The sequence below is a fragment of the Triturus cristatus genome, chromosome 3_1, assembly GCF_964204655.1.
Source record: "Triturus cristatus chromosome 3_1, aTriCri1.1, whole genome shotgun sequence".
In the NCBI taxonomy this organism is placed as follows: Eukaryota; Metazoa; Chordata; class Amphibia; order Caudata; family Salamandridae; genus Triturus; species Triturus cristatus.
This window is the reverse complement of record NC_140583.1, coordinates 832,859,790-832,884,585: the sequence shown is the minus strand read 5'-3', so window position 1 is coordinate 832,884,585 and position 24,796 is coordinate 832,859,790. Positions and strand designations below refer to the sequence as shown.

The 24,796-nt window shown below is 46.5% G+C and overlaps 1 protein-coding gene and 1 long non-coding RNA gene across 5 annotated transcripts in view; one reads left to right on the top strand and one right to left on the bottom strand.

The window, feature by feature from the left end:
* Positions 1-24,796, bottom strand: part of LOC146861146 (uncharacterized) — a 332,017-nt gene that overhangs the window by 148,988 nt on the left and 158,233 nt on the right. The gene's annotated exons all lie outside the window — the stretch shown is intronic.
* HNRNPA3 (heterogeneous nuclear ribonucleoprotein A3) lies at positions 970-12,841 on the top strand. 4 transcript variants are annotated; one of them, XR_014978915.1, is made up of 13 exons: positions 972-1,108; positions 1,834-1,956; positions 2,296-2,442; positions 2,521-2,731; positions 2,866-2,955; positions 3,145-3,252; positions 3,652-3,729; positions 3,897-4,061; positions 4,175-4,324; positions 4,684-4,765; positions 8,565-8,623; positions 11,042-11,104; positions 12,724-12,841. XR_014978915.1 is itself a non-coding variant. In XM_085645227.1 (11 exons), the coding sequence occupies exons 1-10, from the start codon at positions 1,103-1,105 to the stop codon at positions 4,746-4,748; spliced, it is 1,143 nt and encodes a 380-aa protein (XP_085501353.1). In that variant the 5' UTR covers positions 970-1,102; the 3' UTR covers positions 4,749-4,765; positions 4,860-5,227. The 4 variants fall into 4 exon arrangements, 2 of the variants coding, with proteins under 2 accessions (XP_085501353.1, XP_085501352.1); XR_014978914.1 differs by having other exon boundaries at positions 3,145-3,258; XM_085645227.1 differs by lacking the exons at positions 8,565-8,623; positions 11,042-11,104; positions 12,724-12,841 and adding an exon at positions 4,860-5,227 and having other exon boundaries at positions 970-1,108.

Genomic DNA, 24,796 nt, shown 5'->3' with positions numbered 1-24,796 from the left:
ATAACTGACTGACAGTACCACACATATTTACACAAAGTGCACCATTAATAATTGTATACAGAATTAAGAAGAAATAGCATATCACCATCAACAGACATGGTTTCCCTAAGAAGCAATTAAAGGAAATCGAAGTAAATCAGCACGATTAACACGTTATACTAACGCTGGGTCTAGGAAGAACAAGATGGCAAACAATGGGGTAACGGTCGTAAAATATACAAGCGACAGGTTAAGACTTTCAAATACTTTGGAGATAACAAATCTACAGTTGACATTTCATATCCATGACAGCGCTTGTCATAGCCATAACAGCGCGCAGTGTTCTTAACATTTTAAGTGTAACGCCGCTCACACCCCTTCCCCCACCCATCCTCCATTTTCACAGAACAGAGCATTTTATTGTACGTATATTTGCAGCAAAATGGCTGAACCGGAAGCGTGGCACAGTGTTGAACGCGCACGCCTGTTATTCTAAATTCAGGGTATTGGCAAAGGCCATCTTATAGTCAGGCGACATAGGGTCCACATTTCATTCAAAGCCCTGTCGAATTGGTGATTAATAGTGCCTGACTCTAATATGGCATCCACTCTGCATCCACCGTGTGCACTGTTGGATGTACAATATAATGAATTGAGAAAAGCTCATTCAAAAATTACGCGGAAGTGCAATATAGGTTTTCTGGTTTGAACAAGTTTTACTCCTCGGGGATGATTGCGGACATTGGCCGTTACAATATATGTTCAGTTTAGGACACTCATAGTGCTGCTTTGGGTAGACATAAACATCAGAAGGATCAGGGCGGCTCACCACATACATTTGGCGAAAATAAAATGTACATATAAAACATGGCTGCTGCAATGACGTTGCGGAAAAAAAATTGGTGTACGCCTTCATGTTTTTCTACTTCCTCTAAGGGCGCGCGCGAGATTTCTCGCGCCCGCCTTTTCCGGTGAGAGGTGATTGGTGCTAGCTCCTTCCTTCAAAAGGCCGTGCACGCGCTCGTTGCATTTATCACGTGTGTAAGGGATCGCCTCAGTCTCTTCTTCCTCCTCCTCCTGGGCGAACGGACAAACATCGAAGCGTCTCGCGGCACAAGCAGTAATGGACGTAAGTATGGGCTCCACGCCTTTTCTCTGTTGGGTTGACGAGTAAAGTAGACTAATCGTGGCTCATTAACAAACCCGCGAGCCCCACCTATAATTTTTTAATTTTTTTTTACGTTTTCATTTACCTTACTCCCTTCTCGTTGTGCTTATGTTGGCCCATTTTTGGTTGTGCGGTGTACCTTTAAAGGTGTTGAAATCTCGTGGAGAGGTCAGTTTTTGATGTGGTGTTTTAGAGGTCCGGTTTACTTGTAATCGATAGCTTTTGTAGTCGATATACAAGGGGTTGTGTCCCGTAACCGTGTATCGTGTATCTTTGCCATGGTACCTTTGATAGTAGAGGGTATTGTATATTAATGCCATCTATGTTCATATGGGCGGCGGCCGCCGCAGTGCTTCCATCGGGATTGAAATGGCGGCGCAACCTTGCCTATGAAATGGCGGCAACGTTCGTTGAGGGCCCTCTGGGGAGGGGGAGTTGTGCGCCGCCGCACATTTCCGCCTCGGCCTCCATCTTGCTGTAGTCGCGCCAGAGGTGCGCCAGCTGTCTTTTCAGCCGAGAACAAAGGCCGCTGCAGCGTAGAGTCGAGTAGCCACGCCATAGTTTTAAACGCTGCTAGTGCCGACCTCGATGCGGTCCTTGCCCCCACCTTCGGCGCAGGCACCGCACGGTAACACTTTTAGTTTGAAGATGTTTAATATCACGTTTTTATTCGCTGATCTTTACAGGGCCGTGATCCCAAGGAGCCGGAGCAGTTGAGGAAACTCTTCATCGGAGGCTTGAGCTTCGAAACAACAGACGACAGCTTAAAGGAACATTTCGAACAATGGGGGAAACTCACAGATTGCGTGGTAAGTTGACCTCAGTCAGTAGCAATGTATTATGTATAGTGAAATTCAAAGTTCAGCGTTGATTGACCCTCGTCCCCCATTCAAGTTATAGTCCTGCATAGCAATTAATAATCGCAGCAACTCGTTACATACTTTAGGTGGCAGGTGTCGGTTTGCATTTAGCGTTAACTGTAGGGCTTGACATGGTATTCTTGACACCATCTCTTTAGCCCTTTACGAGAGATCCTTTTAGCATTTTGAAAAAGTGACTTATTCTAGTACGCCGAGGTACAATTTTCGAGTTGTTTAAGCTCTCGTGGTACTTATTATATAGTGGCTAATGTACTTATGTATGATCAGGTGATGAGGGACCCACAAACAAAACGTTCCAGAGGGTTTGGATTTGTGACGTATTCCTGCGTGGAAGAAGTTGATGCTGCAATGTCAGCTCGGCCACACAAGGTTGATGGACGTATCGTAGAACCGAAGCGAGCAGTGTCACGCGAAGTAAGTTTCGTTGTTCAAGTGTTCTGTCTACTGCTTCTTTTGTTCTGAACTCCATTAAAACTGTACCTTGGTTTTTAGGACTCTGCGAGGCCTGGTGCACACCTGACAGTCAAAAAAATATTTGTTGGCGGGATTAAAGAAGATACAGAAGAATATCATTTAAGAGACTACTTCGAAGAGTATGGAAAGATCGAAACAATTGAAGTAATGGAAGATCGCCAGAGCGGGAAGAAAAGAGGCTTTGCATTTGTAACATTCGATGACCATGATACAGTCGACAAAATTGTTGGTATGTTTATTGCTTGCTTATTATGGCACGGTGTCACGGTGTCGCGTTTATCCTTGTGCATGCATGACCTTTTGGGGCCTACATGCCCCAGTGCTGTCACGTAATGAGGTATCCTAACGTTTTATCTCCTCCAGTTCAGAAATACCATACAATCAATGGGCATAACTGTGAAGTTAAGAAAGCACTTTCCAAACAAGAAATGCAGACGGCTGGCACGCAAAGAGGTGAGCGAATCTGTATTCGGGCGCATTCGATGATCATGCTTCGTGCGGCCCATGTAACCATCACAGTAAAATAGTTCAAACGCATAATCTCGACTTCCCCTCAACGTTAACTTGTAGCGTTTGTGAAAAGTGCACGCCCCCCCCATATTTCCTTAACTAAAGTTGGGTTCAACCCTATTATGCTTGCAGGTCGTGGTGGGTCAAGCAGTTTTGGTGGTGGTCGAGAAAGCAGCTTCGGCAATGGTGGTGGTGGCGGCGGCGGCAACTTCGGTGGTCGTGGAGGAGGAAACTTCAGCAGTAGGGGTTTGTCTTATTGATTGATCACTGTAGTTTTATTAGTAAAACTGCAGGTAGTGGTACCGTTGTCTGTTTTATTGTAAATGACATGCCACCTCATCCTTTAGTTTAATTAAACATCCAAAACTCACCTGCCCCGGTGGCAATATTGGTGAACTAGAGGAGGCAAGCCGTGGTCATGTTTAACCTGTATATGTGCGATTATACGTGGTGAACATTCGACATTTTTGTGCTGCACATATACTCCACTCATTTGAAGGTGATCTCTCGTTTGTGTAAACGTGTAGCCCTGCAATATAAAAGGTGCCTAGTGTCATGTACATTATAGATTATATTCAAGCAGCGAGTTACATGATCAGTTTTCGAGGCGCGCTCACGTCGTGTTACCTTTTATCCTAGGCCCAGGAGGCTTCGGTGGTGGAGGTGGAAGCCGTGGGTACGGTGGCGGAGATGGGTACAACGGATATGGCGGGGACGGTAAGTGGGGCACCTGAGAATACGAACGTAGCTGCAGAGTATAGATGGCTTGGGTTACGATGTTGGCTCCGTGTGGAGTAGCTAAGCGACATAGTTGGACTAGGGCGTGAGGTTGACTAACGAATGTGAACCATGTGACCTTACATTGAGCCGTAATTCCATTTTAGGTGGGAACTATGGAGGCGGCTCTGGCTATGGTGGTGGAAGAAGCGGCGGTTATGCTGGTAGTCCTGGTGGCTATGGGAGCCAAGGTGGTGGTGGAGGTTACGGTGGTGGTAGCGGAGGCTACGATAACTACAACGAAGGAGGAAACTTTGGTGGCGGTGGAGGCGGTAGGTTTACGTTTATTTGTTTTCAGCAATCTGTTCTTTGGTGTTTATTGGTGTGCCTGCATTTGCCCACGACGAACTGTCTAATGCTGTATAAAACTTGGCTCTTAACGCAGGCGGTTATGGTGGCAGTGGTGGCTACAACGATTTCGGAAATTATGGTGGCCAACAGCAATCCAGCTATGGGCCGATGAAGGGTGGAAGCGGCGGATTTGGAGGTGGACGAAGTTCTGGAAGCAGTCCCTATGGTGGTGGTGGTGGTGGAGGTAAGTAGCATCTAGCCTACTGCGTGTAAACAAGAAAATAAAAGATTCAAGAATTGGCATTGTGTGCAGACCAGCTATTTTGTATAATTGTCTAGTGAAAGATTCTGAAGGGTCTGGCTCTGTTGGTCGATGCACCATATGTAAATACAATTCACAGTAGTCAGATAAGCGCGGTTTCCTAGGTCCTTTTGTGTGAATCCTTTGTCTTTGCAACCATATACAAGCTGCAAGAGGCGGTATGCTTTTAATGGTATCTCTCAACCTCAAGGTGGACTAGTCTGTTAACTGCAAAGTCACTATTTACGAGCCGTTTTCAAATGTCATAGATCGAGGTAAATTCTGGGGCTTTCTCCGGTTAGGTGGCTACGGAGCCGGTGGTGGAACTGGTGGTGGAAGCGGCGGATATGGTGGCAGAAGGTTTTAATACGAATTTGCCATAAGGTATGTTTATTACAAAAGACTATTAGTATTGTGACCCTTTATGTAAAACAGTTACACTGAGTGATATAATCTTTTGTCCTATGTTGTTCAACAGGCTACAGTTCTTAGCAGGAGAGCGAGGAGTTGTCAGGAAAGCTGCAGGTTACTTTGAGACAGTCGTCCATGTGCATTAGGAGGAACTGTAATCTACCACAGGAGGAGCGATGATCCTAGGCAGAAAAGTTACTGCAGCTTAAACAGGAGAACCTTCTTGTTCAGGACTCATAGCCACAGTTCGCTAAAAACAAAAGTGCAGCTGTTGAATACAATGTAGTGTTGATTTAGATGTACATTCATTCCTGAGGTCGTTTTTTTTATCTGTTGTAGTTTGTCTCTTTATTTTTTCATTACATCAGGTATATTGCCCTGTAAATTGTGCTAGTGATGTCAGGAATAAAGAAATTGAGGACTTTTTAACTTTTACGTACTTGGCAGTTGAGTTCTTCCATGCGAGTACAGAACGGGCGTTTATACCTGTATTCTGTACTTTTGAAAACAGTGAAAGTGGCGCTGCGTGTTGGCTCCATGTCTGTTGCAGGGTGGCCATCCCCATGTGTGATAAATGCAGGGGGTGAGCGTGGATTGCGCCATGACCTTGCCGGAGCAAGTCAACTGTCCCAATAGCGTTTAATGCCTCCAAATGGCCACTAGTGAACACGGAAGCAGTGACCATGCAAGCAAACTAGGGACAGTTGGAACACAAGCGGATTGTGATCTCACTAGTCAACTCTAGTGTCTGGCTCTAAAGAGCAGTATGTGTGGTTCGTGCGAGTCCACGTTGCACCTACAGTTGTCGTCTTGCTGTTTTGTAATGCTATACTAGGTCTATTGTCATGGCCTTTTCTCGCCAAGACAGGTTTATCCCATACCACGGTGACGTTCTTACGCTCTTGAAGCGTCTAAAAATAGACCTGGTTTAGTCCATAGTCGTAAAGAGATGCCATTCCAGCAAACTTTATTTCGGTCAATATAGACCATAACGAGTACAAAATAAAAAAAACGATTTGCACCATAAATTCAAGTAAGGCACATGGTAAATTTAGCGACATTAAAATACATCAAGGTGATAGGATTGAGGGGTCCATGCCTGAACTCCAGCCTCACCAGTCAACCCTGTCTATAGCCCTGTTTTAATGATATTCATAGTAATGCCTAGAAGACGACGCTGCCCTATTTTGCAAGTGCGAGCTCCACGGGAACTGGCTGAGTAAATGTGTCCCGTTTGAGCAGATTTATACACACCATGCAAAGCAAGCTATTTGCTCACTTGTCGGTGAATTGGGCTGTATTTGTTTACGGGTCCAGTGGAAGCCCTACTGTTGGGAACGCCCCAAGCGTAGTCACTTTAAAAGCAGCCGCAAGAGTTCCAATATGGTCTTAAACAGAATAGTGGCAATGACTTCAAAGTACCATGGCTGTTTTAACATCTCTTAATTGTGCCGTGGCTTCGGCAAGCTTTTGGGGCATGGGTTTTAAGTAAGATTCTACCTGGTAGCACGGCTATTGACGTTGGCTGGTGGTTAGATGACTTTCCAGTCATTGCCCCCCCCCCCCCAAATAAAGTTGACCTGGGAGACCACTGATTGTCTTGTATGGTGGGAGAGTAGTCGCCAGGCAGGGCATTTGGGAGTGATATTCATCTATAAAATTTAGCTAATACTAGATGCACTTCAATTGATAACCTAAAAGGCTTCTGGTGTTGCTTACACGAGTCTTGTACCGGAACATGCCATTGTAGTCTCGTACTATTGGCAGCCATATCTGGCCTAAAGCATTTGCAGAAAAGGCCTAGTTTATGTCTGGGTCAGGGCACTTCATCCACTGGTTTACAACCTTTTTCCTTGAACGTTTGTGTGTACCTGGGCTTTTGTTCCCTTTTCTTTGCAAGTTTGAAAAGTGGTATGCTCGCATGTGGTATGCATTGAAGCGTGTAAGCATGTAGTTGGCTTACTTGGTCGAGTGGGAGAATCACTGATATGCGTTCTGCCGAATGTGGCATATCGGGCGTCTGATGTGGTGCTTCCTTGCAAGCTTTAGTCTAGCTGGGTATGTGACTGAGGTGTGATTGCAGGTTGTTCCATACTGAGATGGTTCCCGGGGATCCATCAACCTGTGACTAGGTGTTTAACCGAAGCTTTAGGGTGTCACTCAATTATCTAAGGCATGCAGTTCCAAATCTCCTTTGGATTAGAATCCAGTACCAGAAATCTGCAGTACAAAATGTCAAATTAAACTCTTGTGAAAACTTAACCACTGATACCCCTAGTTAAACTGCTGTAATTAAGCTATCTCCGCCGATCAATGCTCCGCTATCTTTCAAGCGGACCAGTAACTACCTACAGTCCGCCAGTGCTGGTGATTGACATGGCACACGGAGTAGTGTCCTTGTGACAATTTCCTCCAAACCACGTTGCTCTTGATCTGGGCCATGGTATTGATGTACCAAATGATGGCCATGCTGAAAGTTTAGGTATTCTAGATTAAATTTTAGCCATTTGCTGAACACCCATTGACTTTAACGCGGACACGATTTATAAATCCTGACCACATGCCGTCCTTGTACTGGTGAGCCTATCCCCTAAACACATTTCACCCTCGTGCTGGATTTCAAGGTAATCCATGCGTACTCTTTCAATGCTCCAAATGATCAGTGTTCTGATGGTACAGGTTTAGATAATGCAAGCCCACGCGAGAAGTATAAGACTCCAGAAGAAAACGCTGGGCCAATGCGTAGCATTTTAAAAACGCAATGGACGTGGGTTTACTGGTGTTGCATGATGTAAACTGGGTATAGAATACTCTGGAAAGGGTAGCAATCTCAGGATAGATCGAGCCAACGTGTCCATTTTCATCTGGGGCGGAGGGGGACGAGTTAGCTTAAACTATAGGTGGAAAGTGCCACCCTTTACCACCGGTCATCTCTTCCGACGGGGCCCCAAGTCCAGTGTATCTGGTGCTGCTTTACGTCTGTTCTGTAGCCGAGCAGCTCTAGTGCGTAGTAATGCTGCAGTACTCCTTAGGCGTGTTGGTGCATGTGAGGAATTCTTTTTCGTGTTAAGACTTGTGGGAAAATGTATCTGGGTTGCCAGAAACCGGGTACTGGTGGTGCGTGTGGCTTAGTATAGAGGTGTTTAAATACCCCTATACCCGAGAGGTTGAGAAGGGAAAGGTTGTTACACTTCAGGTGCGAGTGTTCCATTTTCAAACTTGTGTTGCGCGGCTGCTCTAGCAGTAAAATACAAAAGCTGCTGCTTTGTCATGCTTGCTTTCAAAACTACCTTCGTTGTGAAGGCTCGTGTCCTGTACATGAATATGCTGCTTTCAAATGCTATATGTTCATCAAAGAGCCAAGAAATGCCTTGTACTGTGAACCTCAAATGTGCGTGCGACTCTTTTAGAAAGTGGATCAAAGGAGAGCCAATAGAACAGGAGGCGGAAGTGAAATCACTAATTTAAAGACTGGAAAGGCAGCAGAAGCAGCTTCAAGTTCCTGAGAAGAGCGAGCCATATTGTGATGTAGTGGGCATCCTTCCCCCAAACTAGTTAATCCACTTGTCACAGCTGAAATATGGAGGAGTCTAGCCGAGGCCATCACCTTTTGGAGTCTTCTTGAGTGATAGCTACTTCAGGTGACAGTAGGTCTAGCATATCGACCGAAAAGGAAGGGCTATAAGTATAGGTAAGGTCTGCCTACTTTTTTTCACAGAATTTGTATGTCTGTGGGACATAGTAGTGGTTATGGTTTTATTTCTCTTTACAGGGACAACCATTTGCTCGTGTGGCTGGATTGGGAGGACTACTCTGATGGCTTCGGCTGAGGTAAGACTTGCCATGCCTCCACTACAGTTATTGCAGCGGATCAAGTTGGGCAAGATGTCAAGGATTGTGGTAAACCATAATTATGCCAGCCTGGACCAGTTCGAACGGGCACTAGGCCTGTACATGTTTAGATTGCCTCAGTGTGTTGCATAGCACTGCAGAGGAGCTTTGGTATTTGTGGGCAGTGTGGGAGAGGGAGACTGGGCGTGGGTCCATGGCTGTGCAGGGATTTGCATGTGTGGATCAGCATCTAGAATGGACACCTGAATAGGCAACCATTGTAGCATTGTTTGAGTTAAGCAGTTGTCTTTCATCAAGTCAGGGATATCTGGCTGGAGTTGGCCATGGGGTGGTTTCCAATAGCATGGGGATGACCTGGGTGTCAGTGGGGTAGGATATCTGTCAGTCGGTTCCAGTGATGGTGGGCAGGGTTTATGTAGGGCTTGGCCATGTGGGACTTGGCAGATCTTGGGTGATATGAGGTAGGTGGACTTTGTTCCAGTTTGATCTTTCATGGTCTGCGAGTCCATATGGAGGACACCCAGAGACTAAAGAGTAATAAATGGTGCCATTGACAAACTTCTACTCCTTGGATGTTTTTACATAAACAAATTGCTAGACCAGCTAAAACTTGGCCTCCAGTAAAACTTCAACTGGAATTTCTTGAGGTGCTTGATATGAATAGCGGAGTAATTTAACATGGACTGGACTCCCAGTGCCACAGCAAAATATTTTATTGCTTTGTCTCTTCCCGTAGTATCACCACTTTCCATTTTGGGCAAAAACACTCAATTTTCCTTAAGAGAGCCGTTGTTGGGAACATTTTCGTTTTTAGGAAGATCAGTCCCCAAACGTCGGCTTGTCATTTTAAATGCACTTAACCTGTACAAATGCCTCACATTGACAGACTGCTTTGAATGCTCGGGTATTAGTCATAATCCATGTTATAAAGGATGACTGTATAATGCCAATGCCCACCAGTATCCAATTGTGCCAATGCTGGACGCCATAAGGACAAGGATGGCCACCATATTGGTCTTGGTCATTATTTTGCATGGGGCAGCCACAATTGCATCATGGACACCTACATATAGTGGTCATGCTCTTAATGTCACTGATGGCTGCCAGTATACCATAACTAGACCGAGAATACCCAAAATAGTTCAGGATGGCCATAATTGTTGGTGCTATTATGCCATGAACTGACACAATTGTGCCACAGGGGCTCTTATGGCCCTCTGCTTGCACACATGGTGAAATTGCTAAAGCAGGGGACTACCACATGGCCAATCACCTTGTGACTTGGTCTGAGACTGGATAAAGGTGGCCATGTGGCACTCAATAGGCTGACGGTGTGTTTGCTGTAGGCTGGTTGGCAAAATATCTTCAGATGAGCAGTGCTGTCTTTTTAATATGCTTAGTCTCTGCATAGACTGAATGATACTGGGATTGGCTTCACCTGAGTTACTTTGAGGGTACTGGCGAGTTACCTGTAGCTCCCCAGCTACTTGTGGAGACCTGCGGTCTAGTAGCTCTTTGGTAGTACCCCCTTCGCCGGGCTGCCTTCATGGGGCATACTGTCCACACCTTTAGCTTCTTTCCCTTTGCACACATACCGCATGGGCAAAGATTCCCTCATTTGCATGGGGCCCCATGCAAATGGGGGAGAACACCCTCCGATAGCACTGGCGCTATGTGCTGACACTACCCATATTGCTGAAGGGGCTGCACAGAGGTCTGCAGCTTTTGTAATACCATGTGCCCCAGGGCTGTGTAAAGTGGACAAACACCTCGCGACATTTGTATAATTTATCCCCTGACTTCTGGGACAATCTGGCTACCTCTGATTCAGAGCCGGGTCCGGGCCTTACAAAAAAAAATGGGCTGAATGGTAGTACCTCGAGGTGCTGTGTGCCCTGACCTCGGATGAAGCTGGTGCAGCTGGACCCTTGCCTTTTACTCCGCGCTACCACTATGTGGAAGGGTAGGAGGAAGACCACGGTTCATGTCTGGGGCTGTTGGCACGCAGCCAATCAAATGGATAGTTGCTCGTGGCAAAGAATCCCCCCTCCCCCCCCCCCCCCCGGAAATTAATTTCCACTTTGAAATCTTCCATTGAAGTAGTGTCTGCATTGGTTGCCTTAGGACATGCTTAGTTTAAAATTATGATCTGGGTTGCTGAAGATTGGGTTGAGCAGTTACAAAGTTACTGTTAAAAATTTGACTTTACCCACGGTCTCCTTTCACCCAATCGGTTTCGTTTTAATTAAATACATGAATGAGTGACTTCAGTTAAACCACAAGCATTCTTTCAATGTTCCATTGGCTGTACATTTTTAAATAACCTGTTTTTTCATATTTCTTATGTCATTTTCCTCTGCTCTTGTTTGATATGCATGCAACTTCATTCTTTTACAGATACCATTGTGAGATTGAAGGTCAATGCCGTGGTCCGTCGCATAATCTTTCCTCAGACAGAAGGTATTACGATGGAAATATGGCCAAGTAGATGCATACATGTGACTTTCAAAAACAAATTGTAGCTTCTCTTCACTTTTAAGCTCAACCCTGCTTTTTAAGCACCACTACTCGATTGGTTTCATTATGCACACGTTGAATCCAGTTCGTTCTAGTTCCAAAAATGTCTGACCCACTTGGAACAAAACCGTACCTGGGGTGGGGGGGGGGTCAATTGATCTTTTTTTAAGGGTGATGCTTGTTCGTAGTTCCCATTCATGCGTTTGTGCGGTGGAATGAGCACAGGTGTGCTATTGTGTAAGGAGTTGAGCTGATTTTAGGTATTATGCTTTTTAAGTCTAGTTGCTTAAGGCTTTTAATGGTGAGACTATTGTGAATCGCGGTTGAATGTTGTATATATTTGAGTGGTGACAACATTTTCTGTACTGTCTTGCTACTAGGGGAATTGGGCAATTTTTTTCTTACAAAGGTCAGGCTTTAATCCGATTTAGATACCAGCTTTTGGGCCTGGTTATTTTGTTAAGTCATGGTTTGATAGTATGCATCAGGTATTGCTACCACTTGGCAAACTTACCAATAGCAAATCCCAAGGCACAATCTGCAACGTTTGCAAAACACAAAGGTTCATTGCTAAAATATAACTCGTCTTTGTCTCCAGAAGTCTGATTTCAGGTTGAGCGGTCAGAATTTTGGCCAGGCCTAATTTTGATTGTGCACTACCAGTAGCTTGCAGGCTAGGTTGGTGTGGCTGGCATGCTTTATGGCAATGTTGAACTACACCTCCAAATGCTACTCTTAAAAACGGGGTCTGGTTATGTCGAGTTCTCCCTTTCTCCTGCTGCTCTTTCCTCTTCAGAAGACTCATTAAATGCTTGACACATGGTAAATCTGATTACTACCCTGCATCGTCGAGGCTCTCTACATTTTCTTTCCCATGTCGTTTTCTTTTCCTTTTTTCCTTTTCAATCCTCTTGATTTGTCATATCTTCCTTTGTCATTTTTCCTGTCCTTGTTACCTTTCTATCCCTCCTTGCCGTTCACTCTTTAATTCCATACCTTGTCTCGCCACCTTATCTTTTTTTTCTATTTTTCCTTTCTTTGTATATTAAGTCCTTTTTTATTCACTGCCGTAGTTAATGGCTTACCTTTCTCATTGCTTCCCATCTTTCATTCCAGTTTTCTCCTACCTTCCCTCACTCGAATTTCTAGCTTCTACTCCTTTCCTCTTATCTACATCTAGGCCATCTATTAGGCAATAGCTCAGGGTGTTTATCAGAAGTTGAAGGCTCCTATTTCTATATTCGTCTAGAGTCGGTCCATCTATCTGAGCAAATAGCCGTAGCGGTTTATCAAGGCAGCTGTGCTCTTAAGATCTATCTTAATTCAATTAAATAGCTTTAAAGTTCCCTGGATTAGGCAGAGGAGTTTCTCAGCTGTATGGCTATGCCTGAGGCAGTGGTGACACTGGAGACATGGGTTAATTAACAACATGCCATTTTAACAAATTGTTTCAGTTATGTAATCTAAATGCAGATTCTTTAAAACCTAGGTTTAAATTTGTGCCCGATTAGTCAACATCTGGAGACAATGGGAATTTTAGTAATCAGTTTCTTTCCATGTAGATGAAGACTTGATGGAAATATCTGCTAGAGTGGCTGAAGATTCATCATGAGGATGGCATTCTACGTGGGAAAGAAGCTGTACTTTTTTATTTCTCCAATAAAATATTTTTATCTACAATTAGTCTTGTGCCCTCTATTCGAAGTGCCTCACAATGTACCCGGGTTGAGGTTACACCAGCTGCCCTTTGTTATGAGTATAACTTTGTTGGCCGATAGGGGGCATATGACTGAAGTGCTGTACAGATGTGGCCATCCTTCAAGAACCTTACTACCTGGGGGTTAGCAGACCTATGTTCCATAGTCGTTGCACCAAACCTATAAAGGGACCTGCAGATGTGCTCTAAGCCACCATCCTACTGGATATCTTAAAACTGCTCTCACTTCATGACCACCCAAACCCTGTTGCAACTCATCATAACTGCTCCATGGTAGTCAATATACAAGTCTCAAATCACTGTTGTATAGGTTCAAAACATTCTACCAGCCAAACTAGCACCGTGTATTGCTTTACTGTCCCACAGGAGCTGGGGAGGGGAGTGGTAAGCCCAAGCCCTATATAAATAAAATACTAGAACTGAAATGTAAGTGCTTGTTAACAAGCTAACCATGTTTGTGGTATTTCGCTAGTGTGGACCTAGCCCAGAAGCTGTGTAGATTTTGTAAAGGGTCAGACCTGCATAACTTTAAAAGATTTTATTGGAAATTGCCATAAGACAACCAACAGAAATAACAGTACAGCTTTGGCAAAATCATATAGAAATACATAGCGGCCAGTTGATAAAATACCATGCAAAGTAGGGTAGCACTAAGATACAGGTACAGCTGAACGCAAATAAACCATACAGTTCATGTATTTGGAATGTCTTCAATCGGCAGCATTGGTGAGCATATATGCAGTAAAGGGGGCCCAGATGTCCCGTGGGCGGGACACACTTGGCAATTCCTCTGCATAGCAGGTAAGTTGATCTCGGCAGTATGTTATGTCCTGTAACCAGTGTCAACTGCGGTGCAGGTCGACCATCTCAATGCAGCGAGACTCTGCGCTTCGCCAATTGTAGCGCCAGCCCCACATTTACGATTTGTAGGCTTAACGTGAAGTACATGCCCTAGCAAACGGATCCTCCTAGTACATTCAATTGGTTCACCTACCATTTTCGTTAGTGTTCCCGTGACCTCGCCCCAGAAAGTTGCCACCTTTAAACAGGCCCATGCCAAATGCTGAAAGTCTGCGTTATCAGCCCCACAGCGTTTACAACAGTGCGAGTCGCGCAATCCGTACTTGTATAATTGTGCTGGTGTATAGTCTGCCTGGTGGAGATACTTATAATGAATATATTTAAGATTGCCATTTGCAGCAAACTGAACCGGCAGCAGACCTCCCAATCTTTTTCTGTGAGCGGGTGCGGTAGGAGCATTCCACTTAGCCAGTGAGCCTGAATCCGCAGGCCCCTCATCCTGTTACGAGGCACTATACAATCTAGAAACCAACTTCGCCCTAGTTTGGTGTGTATAAAAATTGCAAAGTGCCCAACGCCAGCGGTTCATCCGGGAAGCTGGGATAAAGTGATTGCAGCGCAGCCCTCAGTCTACAGTAAATGAAAGTCAACATAGGGACATGCGCCCTGTCCCCCACAAAATCCTGAAGGCTTAAAAACTGCCCACTGGGAAAGATGTCACCCATAGTGTGTGCCCCAGAAGTGTGCAACGCTTTAAGGGATCCAGCCTCCCCCGTCACCGATATACCCATATGATGGTCTAACGGCATTGCTGGCGCATGCTATGGTAGCCTCTTAGCTGGGCGTACTAGCTCCTGCCAGGCCTGATGGGTACATTTCACTGTGTTTATTTCACCCCTTTCAAGAACTGTGGTGCTATTTACTATCCTTGCCCTAAGGGGGATTGGATGAACTGCACCCGCCTATACTGCAACATGCGGTGTAAAAGGTGGCGCATTCTGCCAATAAGAGGCATATTGCGCCTGAGCATTACAAGTGCATTTCGGGTATAGCAAAACCACCCATCTCGTACTGTCTCGTCAGAATTTCCCACCTTATCCTCGGCCTCTTGCCCCCCCCCCCCCATATGCCAGTGTAAGAAGTAATGATCGTAGCGTGGTAAGTGCTGTGTGATGAGAATAGGGACATTCACAAAAATTTGAAAATTTCGGCAGGACCACCATTTTGATAAGGGCTTTCCTGTCTGCAAACGTAAGGGGCAGCCTAACCCATCGGGATATCTGTTCTTCTTGCCTCTATTGCTGCATCCTAATTGGTGCGGAGAACGACCTGAGGGTCTTTGTGAACCCAGATACCTAGGTATTTAACCAATTCAACAGTCCATTCTAGGGGATAGTGTAATTCAACATGCATAGTGCTGTCCGTCCAGGATAGTACAACTGATTTATTCCAATTTATGGCGAGGCCCGAATACCACTCAAAAAGCACATACTCACGAATTAGTCGTGCTAGATGTACCGCAGGCACACGCAGATACAGGACCATGTCGTCCGCATACATGGACACTGCCAATGGTCGCTGTAAAAAACGTAAGGCAGCAGCATGCCTCTGCCGCAGTATGCAGGCCAGCGGCTCCATCGCCACCGCAAAAAGCAGAGGTGATAAGGGGAACCCCTGTCGCGTCCCGCGTTGACTGGGCAGCGGGTCTGAAGTCTGACTGTTAACCCGGACACGGGCCACCGGATCCGTATAGAGTAGTTTAATCCAATTCGTAAATAAATATGGCACCCCCATGCGGTGTAACACCGCAAACATAACTCCAGGCAATGGAGTCAAATGCCTTTGTGGCATCCAGTAGGACAGCTGCCAGCAATTTGGGCTCCAGAAGGTGTATCGCCGCCAACAGTCCGAAGATTGTGAGCCGCGGGCTGGGATAAACCCTGACTGGTCAGGTAATACCATTACTGATATTCGGAAGTGCAGTCTGGTCGCCAGCACCTTCGCAAGGATCTTGACATCCGTGTTCATCGATGAGAGGGGCTGGTATGAGTCACAGCTGTCGGGTCTTCCCTGGCTTCAAAAGCATTACAATTAGTGCCTCACGAAGCTAATCTGGAAGCCGTTGTTCATGCGCTTCAGCAAACATGGCCTGCAAGTGGGTTACTAGCATATCCATGTATTCCTTATAAACCTCTGCCGGCAGCCCATCGGTTCCCGTAGCTTTACCATTGGGCAGAGCAGTGATTGCATCCCTGATCTCATCAGGCGTCAGCGGGTGCATCAAAGTCCTGCTGTCTCCTCGACAGCCATACCAAAGCTATATCATCCAAGTACTGAGCGATATCTTCCTCAGTAGCTGCCTGGCGACCACCATACAGCTCCCTATGATGTCTTACAAATGCTGCAAGGATTCCGGGCGCATCACAGTGAATTTCCCCTCCCTCCACTATAAGAGTGCACTGTACAGCTTTTCGTTCGTGGCTCTAATCCTTCTTGCTAAAGCGCGTCCAGGCTGACCCCCTTCCCCATATTATCTGGCCTTCCAGCGCCGAGACATATGCCTCACTTCTTGGTCCGCCAGTGCATTGTATTCAGTAATTTTAGAGCACATGGACGCCAAGGTAGTAGGATCTGGCATCTCATTATAGTGCCGCTCTAGCTGCACCAGGTCGAGTTCTAACTGCCTCATGGAGTCCCGCAGCGACCGAAGCACTCCAGCCTGTAGGCCTATACCACCCCCCCTTATTGTTACCATACAATGCCTACATTTTGCACTGATCCCACATTCTCAGTACAGTAATGTTCAATAGTGTCATGCACCCCTTCCCTAAAGACCGGATCTAGCAACATCGATGACTGCAATCGCCAGTGGAATTGTGGTGACATGTATGTGGGTATGGACATAGTAAGCCGTACCGGGGAGTGATCTGACAGTGTACTAGGAAGATGTGCAGCTTGAGTAATCCAGGCATGGTCATCGTCTGTAGTCAACCAGTAGTCCAGCCGCGACCATACGAATGACAGGTGCCCTCCTGTGCCGCTGGGTGCCGTAATCGCCAAACATCCAGGAGACCCAGAGTTTGCGTACCAGTTCGAATCGAGTGTTGGGCCTTTTTAATGACAGGGTCTGCAGTGGTACGCCGATCTAGAGCAGGGTCAAGTACCGCATTGAAATCCCGCCCCCCCACCCCCCACAATAGCAGCTGATGGCAACTGATATACCTTATTCCAAAGCTCGTCATAGAAACCAGGGTCATCTACATTAGGCCCATACACATTAATTATGGTGACTAAAGTTCCACACAGCTTGCCCTGTATAATTATGTATCGACCATTAACGTCCGCGTCTTCATAGGTACTAACAAAGGGGACGCTTTTTTTTTTTTTTTTATTTTTTAAATTAAAATCATAACCCCTTTGGCATAGGAGGCAAAACGAGCACCGGCCCATTTGGGGGCTATCTAAGAGGCAGCAGCCCCAGTGAGGTGCGTTTCTTGCAACAATGCCACATGTATGGCATGACGATCAAGATTTGTCGGGTCTTTTTTGGGCTGTTAAGACCCGTGACATTCCATGTGATCCAATTCAGCGTACCTTCAGTTTGCGGAAGTTACACTAGTGAAGTTAGCGTGCAGTATGAGCATGATATACTGTTTGCATGTATAGACTACTCACCAGACCTGTATTCTGCATGGAAAAAATTGAATATGGAACATTCCCCCCCCAAATGCCCCCCCACCCACCCCAGCATCCCAATCATACTGGAGAGCCCCATGTAACTGAACAGCAGAACCATTAACTCCCACCCATTCTGCAAGCGGCTAGCCCACTTGCAGCGTACATTTTCAGTCATCAACAGTGTGGGGTGTACCCTCGTATAGAACACTAGCTGCCCGAGATCCCCCTCCGCGTAAGAGGGGGGGGAAGATCAGGGCGTGTTTGGAGCTCTACAGCTCTTCCCAGCAAAATAGGACCACTAACAGCTCCTACAAACAGTCCCCGCAATCGTAGCTCATCAATTTGAGACTCACACTGCACCATAACTCTGCCAACTCTGGACTAGTCATGTTGCCCATCTTGCACCCTCTGACTGCGCAATGCACCCATACAGCGTCCTATCTTGTGTGAGCAATGACCGAGGCAAACAACTGAGCAGCATTACCTAAATCTCAATGTGTTCTTACCGTGGCGTATTAATCATACACAAACCTAGCAGTAAGCGAGCTAGAGAAACAACAAACAGTACCAAGACCACATAGAAAAGTAACAGGAGATATGTTTGACAGTGCAGACACCGGACAAGGCATGCACATTTCAAATGTCATCAGTCCTCAACTTCTGCGTCATCTCCAGCCACTCTTTCTGTCTCCCTGCGTTCAAGCTACTTGACATAGTGCATAGCATCCTTCGGAGTCGTGAACAGTCTCCTTCGGAGTCGTGAACAGTCTATGCTTACTGCCAGGGTGTATCCTGAGCCGCCCCAGATAAAGCATGGCGTATTGAATCTCCATTACTTGCAGCCTCTTAACTGGTTGGAATTCCCGACGAGCCTGCTGCACCGCTGCTGTAAAGTCTGGGGAAAGTTAGACCTCAGTGCCTTGATATTTTGTAGTGCCCTGCTCCCTCGCCATCTGGAGCGCCGCGTCTCGATCCCTATAGTTAAGAAGCTTAGCTATTATCGGGCGGGGAGGCTCCCCCGGAACCAGGCGCTGAGCAAGGGAACGGTGCGCCCTCTCAACCACCAGCATGTTGGAGAAGTTCTCCGCACCAAAGAGCGTTTTAAGCATGTCTTCAATATACGGCTCAATTTTTCCTATATTGGTGGATTCGGGCACCCCTATAACGCGCAGGTTGTTGCGTCTGGACCTAGCTTCTAACTCCTCATTCTTCGCAGATATCACCGATAGTACCTTCTCCATCTGGGCACAGGAGTTACTGACATTCACGACTTTGTCCTCTGTGTTGGAGATGCGCTGTTCCGCCTCCGCAATTAGTACGCCATGCTTGTCCAGTTTGGACGCCATATTATCCATGCGGAGATTGAAAGCATCGATTTTACTGTCTATGGCCTGTATACTTTGCTGCATGGTGAGCATCATCCGTTCGAGTCTACTAGTGTCACCAGTCTCCAGATCCATATCTGTCTCCGAGTCCATCGCCGGAGTTGCTTTTTTTGACACGTTTTGACTCAAGACAATTTAGGCTGCTCCTGCTTATCCGACTTGCCCATCTTGGCAGAGGATTTGCTGCGCCTAGTTCGAAAGCCTGCGCACAGTCTCAACACACTTGTTTGAACACCTGCAGGTTTTATATGAATTTAGCACTTATAAAAGCAGCCTACGCTAAAGGAAGACAGCGGGGGTCACCCAAAGCACCTTGATCCTCCTAGCGATCGTGGGTGCGCACTCTGTCACACTGCGCCTCTGTAGTGCACTGCCAGATCTGCAAGCTCACTTCGCAACCACAAAACATAAACTGGCCAACTGTCCGTTAATAAAATTTGCAGCTCAGCAGGCAAATTCACCACTCCAGCAAATAGGCGCCTTGATTGTGAGGCGAATGCATTAAGGCCAGTCAAAACAGGAGAGCCCCAGAGACAATGGGAGTCCGATGCCAGCCGCCGCCACACTCAAATTCCAAGATGGCGGATGCAGAGGAGCCCAGCACCCTCACCGACGGTACAGCGGTGGGGCGAGCCTACATACCTCACGGTAGTGCGAGTGCTCAGTGCGCAGTCCCCTGTAACAATAATGCTGCCTTTACCTTCGCCACGAGAACCAGGACAGCCCTCCAACGCTGGGATCTCGCCGTGGCCCCGCAGCAGCGCCAACATCCATGGCGGACACAGAACGCTGGCGCCGGGCAGCTGCTCTCTCACCTGCAGGATAGATGCCGCCGCCGCCACAGGACCGCGCACAGCGCCAGCAGCACTTCAAGCCGCCGCTCTGCAGCACAAAGCAGGCTCTCACGCCTTCACAGGCTCACCAATTCCTAGGAGATAACACCACCGGAGGCGTAAGCGGCTCCAGCCGTGCAGCAGCGCGTCGTGATGGGCAGCGCCAGTCACCACAGGTCCCATGCTGCCATTTGCTCGCTAAGGCCAGAGCGCCAGCCTCACGGGACGTCTTCTAAGGCGCACAGCACACTGATGTTCCCCGCGTCCAGAGCAATCCGTTGCCTGCATCTAGGGAAACCAAAGGCACTTTAGCCAGCCATAGGATAGTCCCGAGAGAAGCAGGTTAATTGACGGATATTGGCCCTGACCAGCAGAGCTGCACTAATGTGCGGCCATTTTGTTTCGGGCTCAACAGCGCGCCCACCACCCCCGACCAGCATAACTTTATCTAGTAATGAAAGCTGTTGGTTTGTGGTCTGTTCATGCATTGTGATGTTTAGAGGCGAGTCTTCAACTCCTTCCTAAATTGGAGAATTGTTAGCAGTCCTGATGGATGGGATACATGGATGTTCCATAATCTGAGTGCATGGATGGTAAATGCCTGCTGTTTGTCTGAACATAAATTAGCTGAAAGTTGCTATGATCCAACAAAGCTCTGACGCACCTTGGCACTCGAAGTTTAGCCAGGTAGCAGGCAATGAGAATCCTGACTTGCAACCATACAGAGCTTACAATAGATTAACTAAATTTAACATGTTACAGTTGTCAAGTGAGTAACTGCACAACTGTGTGAAACAAAGCAAACCAATAACCCGTGGGTCCTTGGTCCAACACCATTTATGATCAAGGGTTGTAGCATAAGTCACCGCCTGTCTGTTCAGCCCAAAAATGGCCTGATTGCAAAGTGTCCAAGCAAAAGTAAACTTTTTTCAGTGGGCTTGATGAACCCATACAAGCAGCTGGTAGAGCAGCGTAGGCACAAATGGCCACACTTGAATAAATGTGCTACAGTGTCTTCTCCAGAACACTGCAGCAAGACTGACCTCCCATGATGCACCCACATCAACTCAGCCAATTCAAAGTCCTCATTCATACAAGGCACTTCACAACATAGGGCCAACATATCTCAACAACCACCTTCACCAACCTTAATTGAACACTAGTTCTCACCCATGGGTCCAAATATGATCTGGCTAGTCTTGCTGACTAAACAAAGTGTTCTGGGTGCAGCCTGTTTGTGGCTAACTCTTAGTAATGGCCAAGAAAGTTGACTGATCCCTACGGAGCTCTTGCCCATTGAGCATACGCTTTCACACTGGGCCAGCAATCCATCTTCTAAACATAACCAGCATACAAAATTCGACCTGGCAAAGTAATCCAGAATTGTTCCTAAGAGGACCTAATTGGGAATCTCTGCACGTCTTCTACCCATCAGTAACTGAAAATCCACACAGGTCGCTATGTGCTATGGGAGAAGTTGTACTGATGTCTTGTCTCATATGGTTATGAGAGAGCAGGGCTAGGTCTGCAAACCAGACATAACATTTTCTACCTGCTAGTTAATGAATTGACAAGGTTCTTGAGCCAAAGGAATGCTGCTTGTGGAGTCAAGAGGTAGGTGTTCAAGGAATCCCTGGGACGAGATCTCGGGGGCAATTGCTTTGCATACGTGGTTATTTGGTCTCGACATTCAGCCAGTCTTTTAATTTGGGTGCTCTTTCCTCACCTACAGATGAGACTGCATCTCTCTAACAGGAGGCTGATTGTAACATACTTTCCAATAGCCTTTACTCATACATTTTCCAAGAGCTATGAGTGGGTCACATCAATGTATATCGCCCCTGATAACCATTTAGCATGTGCCCAGCAGCATGTATGGTACTCTTTTTCGAATGTGGGTGATAGTTCCCCGTGCATAGGAGGAAAATGCTAAGAAAGTGCCAGTGGGCGACTAATGTGGTGTCAGCTGAATCTTTTAGATGAGATTTTTGAAGGAGGGCTGTATGGACAGTAGGCGAGTGTCTACGTTTAAGGGAGTCACCCAGTCCTCTGACATTCCAGGATATGCAATTGTACTTCACAGGTGTGGTATTGGTCTGATCAGTGACAGTACTAGGCATTTCAAGGCTGGGTATGTGTATGGGACAAGCCTTATATGGAGGCACATGTCAGCGTGATATGGGCAGTGTGGCATCACCAGAAGTGGATTCAGTGCACATGTTTACTGTTCAAGCACTCCACGCTCATGGCCCAACCCCATCTGGTATATACATTCCTCACAAAAACCCCTTAACATAGCAACATCCATAACAGGACAGCAATGGCATCGCCTGTTAAGGGAGAAAGGTAGAAGCAAACAAAGGTGGGAAAGAAGGGTGGGCAGTGAGTGAGAGGAGGGTTAGAGAAGGAGGTGGGGCGTGATAGGAAAAGAAGTCACGTAGGTCACAAATACCAAATCTTTGTTAAAATTTGAGCGAGTTAGGGGGGCTCCCGTAAGAATTCATCCAAAGAGCCAGATGGGTTCATCCTCTATATGAGTTTGTCCTGGGTCGGAGAATGGATTGCCTAAGGTTGTCCAACGTAGAAAGGGAGCAGAGCGAACAAGTAAGGTAGGAAGGAGAATTGTATCGGTCATGTGAGTTGTCCAGTCATTGGTGAAGTGACATAGCTAGGGCATGCACCACGGGCACACCACCACAGTTCAGAGGGTATGCATAGTTGATGGAGGTATCTGAGGCGGATAATCGCCGCAGCGATGCTCAACTGTGTAGCCAATGATTTTGCTGGGGAGATATGCATAGCGTTTCAGTGCATGAATTCACTTCCCTGCTGAGGGGAAGTAGAGATGTGATCTCTGCCTTGCAAGGAGATTTAAAGATGTGCGGGGTAGAGCATTGCGGTGGGTATCCTCAGTGTTAGTGAGTACATTTTTTCTGCACGGCTACAGTGAAATCTGGATATATGGTTACGATGTTGCCCTCGAAGTTCCAATCGAAGGCCAGTGATCGTCATTCATGAGTAGAGCAATCATTGGCCTTGCTGGGCCTCTGGCTTGATAGAGCCATTAAGGCCCGATGAGCGCGTTCAACCACATGCATTGTAAAGAACGATTCTGGGCCTGAAAACATTAGTTTCTCTATTTCAGAGGTCTTCATCTTGTAGGGGCTGTACCCCCAGGGAGTGGGGATAGTGGTGGTGCATGCGTTCCTCAGCCTCACTTCTGCCTGGAATACAAAACTTTTGCTCTTGTTATATTTGGCTGTTAAACTGGTACAAATGAGGTGAAACAGTGATAGTTTCTCTGCAAAAAAACAGGCACACCAATCGCATTAGTTCAGGAAGGTGTTATCCAAATAAGTGTTGTCAAAATGTTTTGTTTGGGATAAAATAAAGTACGATTGTGCCTTTTTGGGTAATTCTTTTGGAGACTTTTTGCCTGAACTCTTTGATAAGCCTCTGACCCAAAACCCAGTCACCCACAAACCTTTGGTTTGCTAAACACTTTATTTTTTCCCCACTGTAAAGATGATTTGCCATGGGAATTGGTGGTGTTTATAGTTGAGTATCCGTCTATACATTTTGTCAGGAGGGGGTCCTTACTCCTGGAAAATTTTGAGGAAGGGGGGTGTCTCTGCATCAAAAAGTTTGAAGAACTCTTCTCTATTAGTCCTCTTTTCCCAGTATTCGCGCCTCCAAGCTGTGCCCCTGGCTGTCACTCACCAAGGTTCTGTAGCGAAGTTCAGCGTCTCATATGGCCGCCATCATAGTTTTGTGTCGTGCGTCTACATGTATGCACTGCTGCAGCCGTACAACGTGTTTTTTCCAAATGGTGGCATAGGCTGGACCGTTGCAGTGACCACACAGCAGTTGGCCTGTTTATAAGCCAAAATGGAGCCAGAGTTTTCAGGATTATGTTGGATGATAGCCCCGGACCTCCTGAGCCTCATGTTGGTGCGCTGGCTCTCTTGTGCCCCCCTGTGTGGATATGGTTAAATATAATGAGCACAGTTTTGTGTACTGGTTGACATTTGCTATGTAACATTGATTCCTGTTTTAGACCTTTTCTGTAGAGCTGGCTTCTGTGAGGTGTGAACTTCTGTGAAGTTTTGGAGCCTTTTTATGTAGATACAGAGAACATCAGTAGACATAAATAAACAAATACAAGGAGTATCATAGGTTCTCTTCCAGGGGATCCTCATCAATAGTCATAAGCATTAGAATATTCCCGCCCATGTGCGGGATCCCGGAAACAGCATATTATATGTGCCCCACATATATATATCCATACATATATACCTATATGTATACACAAGCAATTGCAGCCCCTAAACCCTAGAGCTGAACCATGCTGTAAGTAATTTCCACTACACATAAGAAAATAGCATTATAAACATGAGAAACAACATTATAACTTGTTTGGAAACTGTTTTAATGCTTAGAAAACAGCAGAAATTCTTAGAAAACACAAAGCATAGGAAGCTCCCAGGCTGCATTGCAAATACCCAGTCTAAAAAGACTGAAAAGCTAACTCATAGCTGCATAGCAAAAAACTGACACCGTGCCTTTAAGGCACACCTGACCCCCACCTTCCCATCATGCCTCAGGGGTGGCAGTTAGGTCAGTTGTTCTTTCCGGCTCCTTCTGGAAGGATCCTGGCAACAGAGCTCCACTTTTTTCTGAGTTTGTCAGAAAATTTTGTCTGTTTTTCAACTGTTTTTTCCCTTACTTCGACGTTTTACATCTAAGTCAGTAAGAGGCTGCCTTTTTTAGGCATTTTTGGGCATTTTTTCCATCTTAAAATGCCTTCTCTTTTCGATCCTTGCCCTGCCTGTGGCAAGAAGAAGGCCAGGACTGACTCTCATAGGGTCTGTATCCTGTGTCTACCGGAGGATCATGATTCCAAGACATGTACTCACTGCCAGAGCCTGTCCAAAAGAACTTTGAAGGACAGAGAGCGAATTCGCGTTTATGGCCTGGCACAACCATCCAGAGGCCGATCTCCGGTGGGGAAGGGCTCCAAGAGGCATAGAGATTCATCTAGAAGCAAGTCCTCTCGTCCTTCCGCCTCAGCGTCGGGCTCGGCGCTGAGAAAAGATGTTCCGGTAGGTCGTGTTTCGAAAAAGAGGCTTTCGACAGCGGGCTCGCCGTCGAGAGCAGGTACGTCGAAGTCCAGACCGCCATCGTCAACTCGGCGACGATCGGCGTCGAGATCCAGAGCCTC

Coding starts and splice junctions, on each gene's coding strand:
- HNRNPA3 (XM_085645226.1), top strand. Junction 1,957..2,295: donor GGAAACTCACAGATTGCGTG/GTAAGTTGACCT, acceptor ATGTATGATCAG/GTGATGAGGGACCCACAAAC. Junction 3,730..3,896: donor CAACGGATATGGCGGGGACG/GTAAGTGGGGCA, acceptor ATTCCATTTTAG/GTGGGAACTATGGAGGCGGC.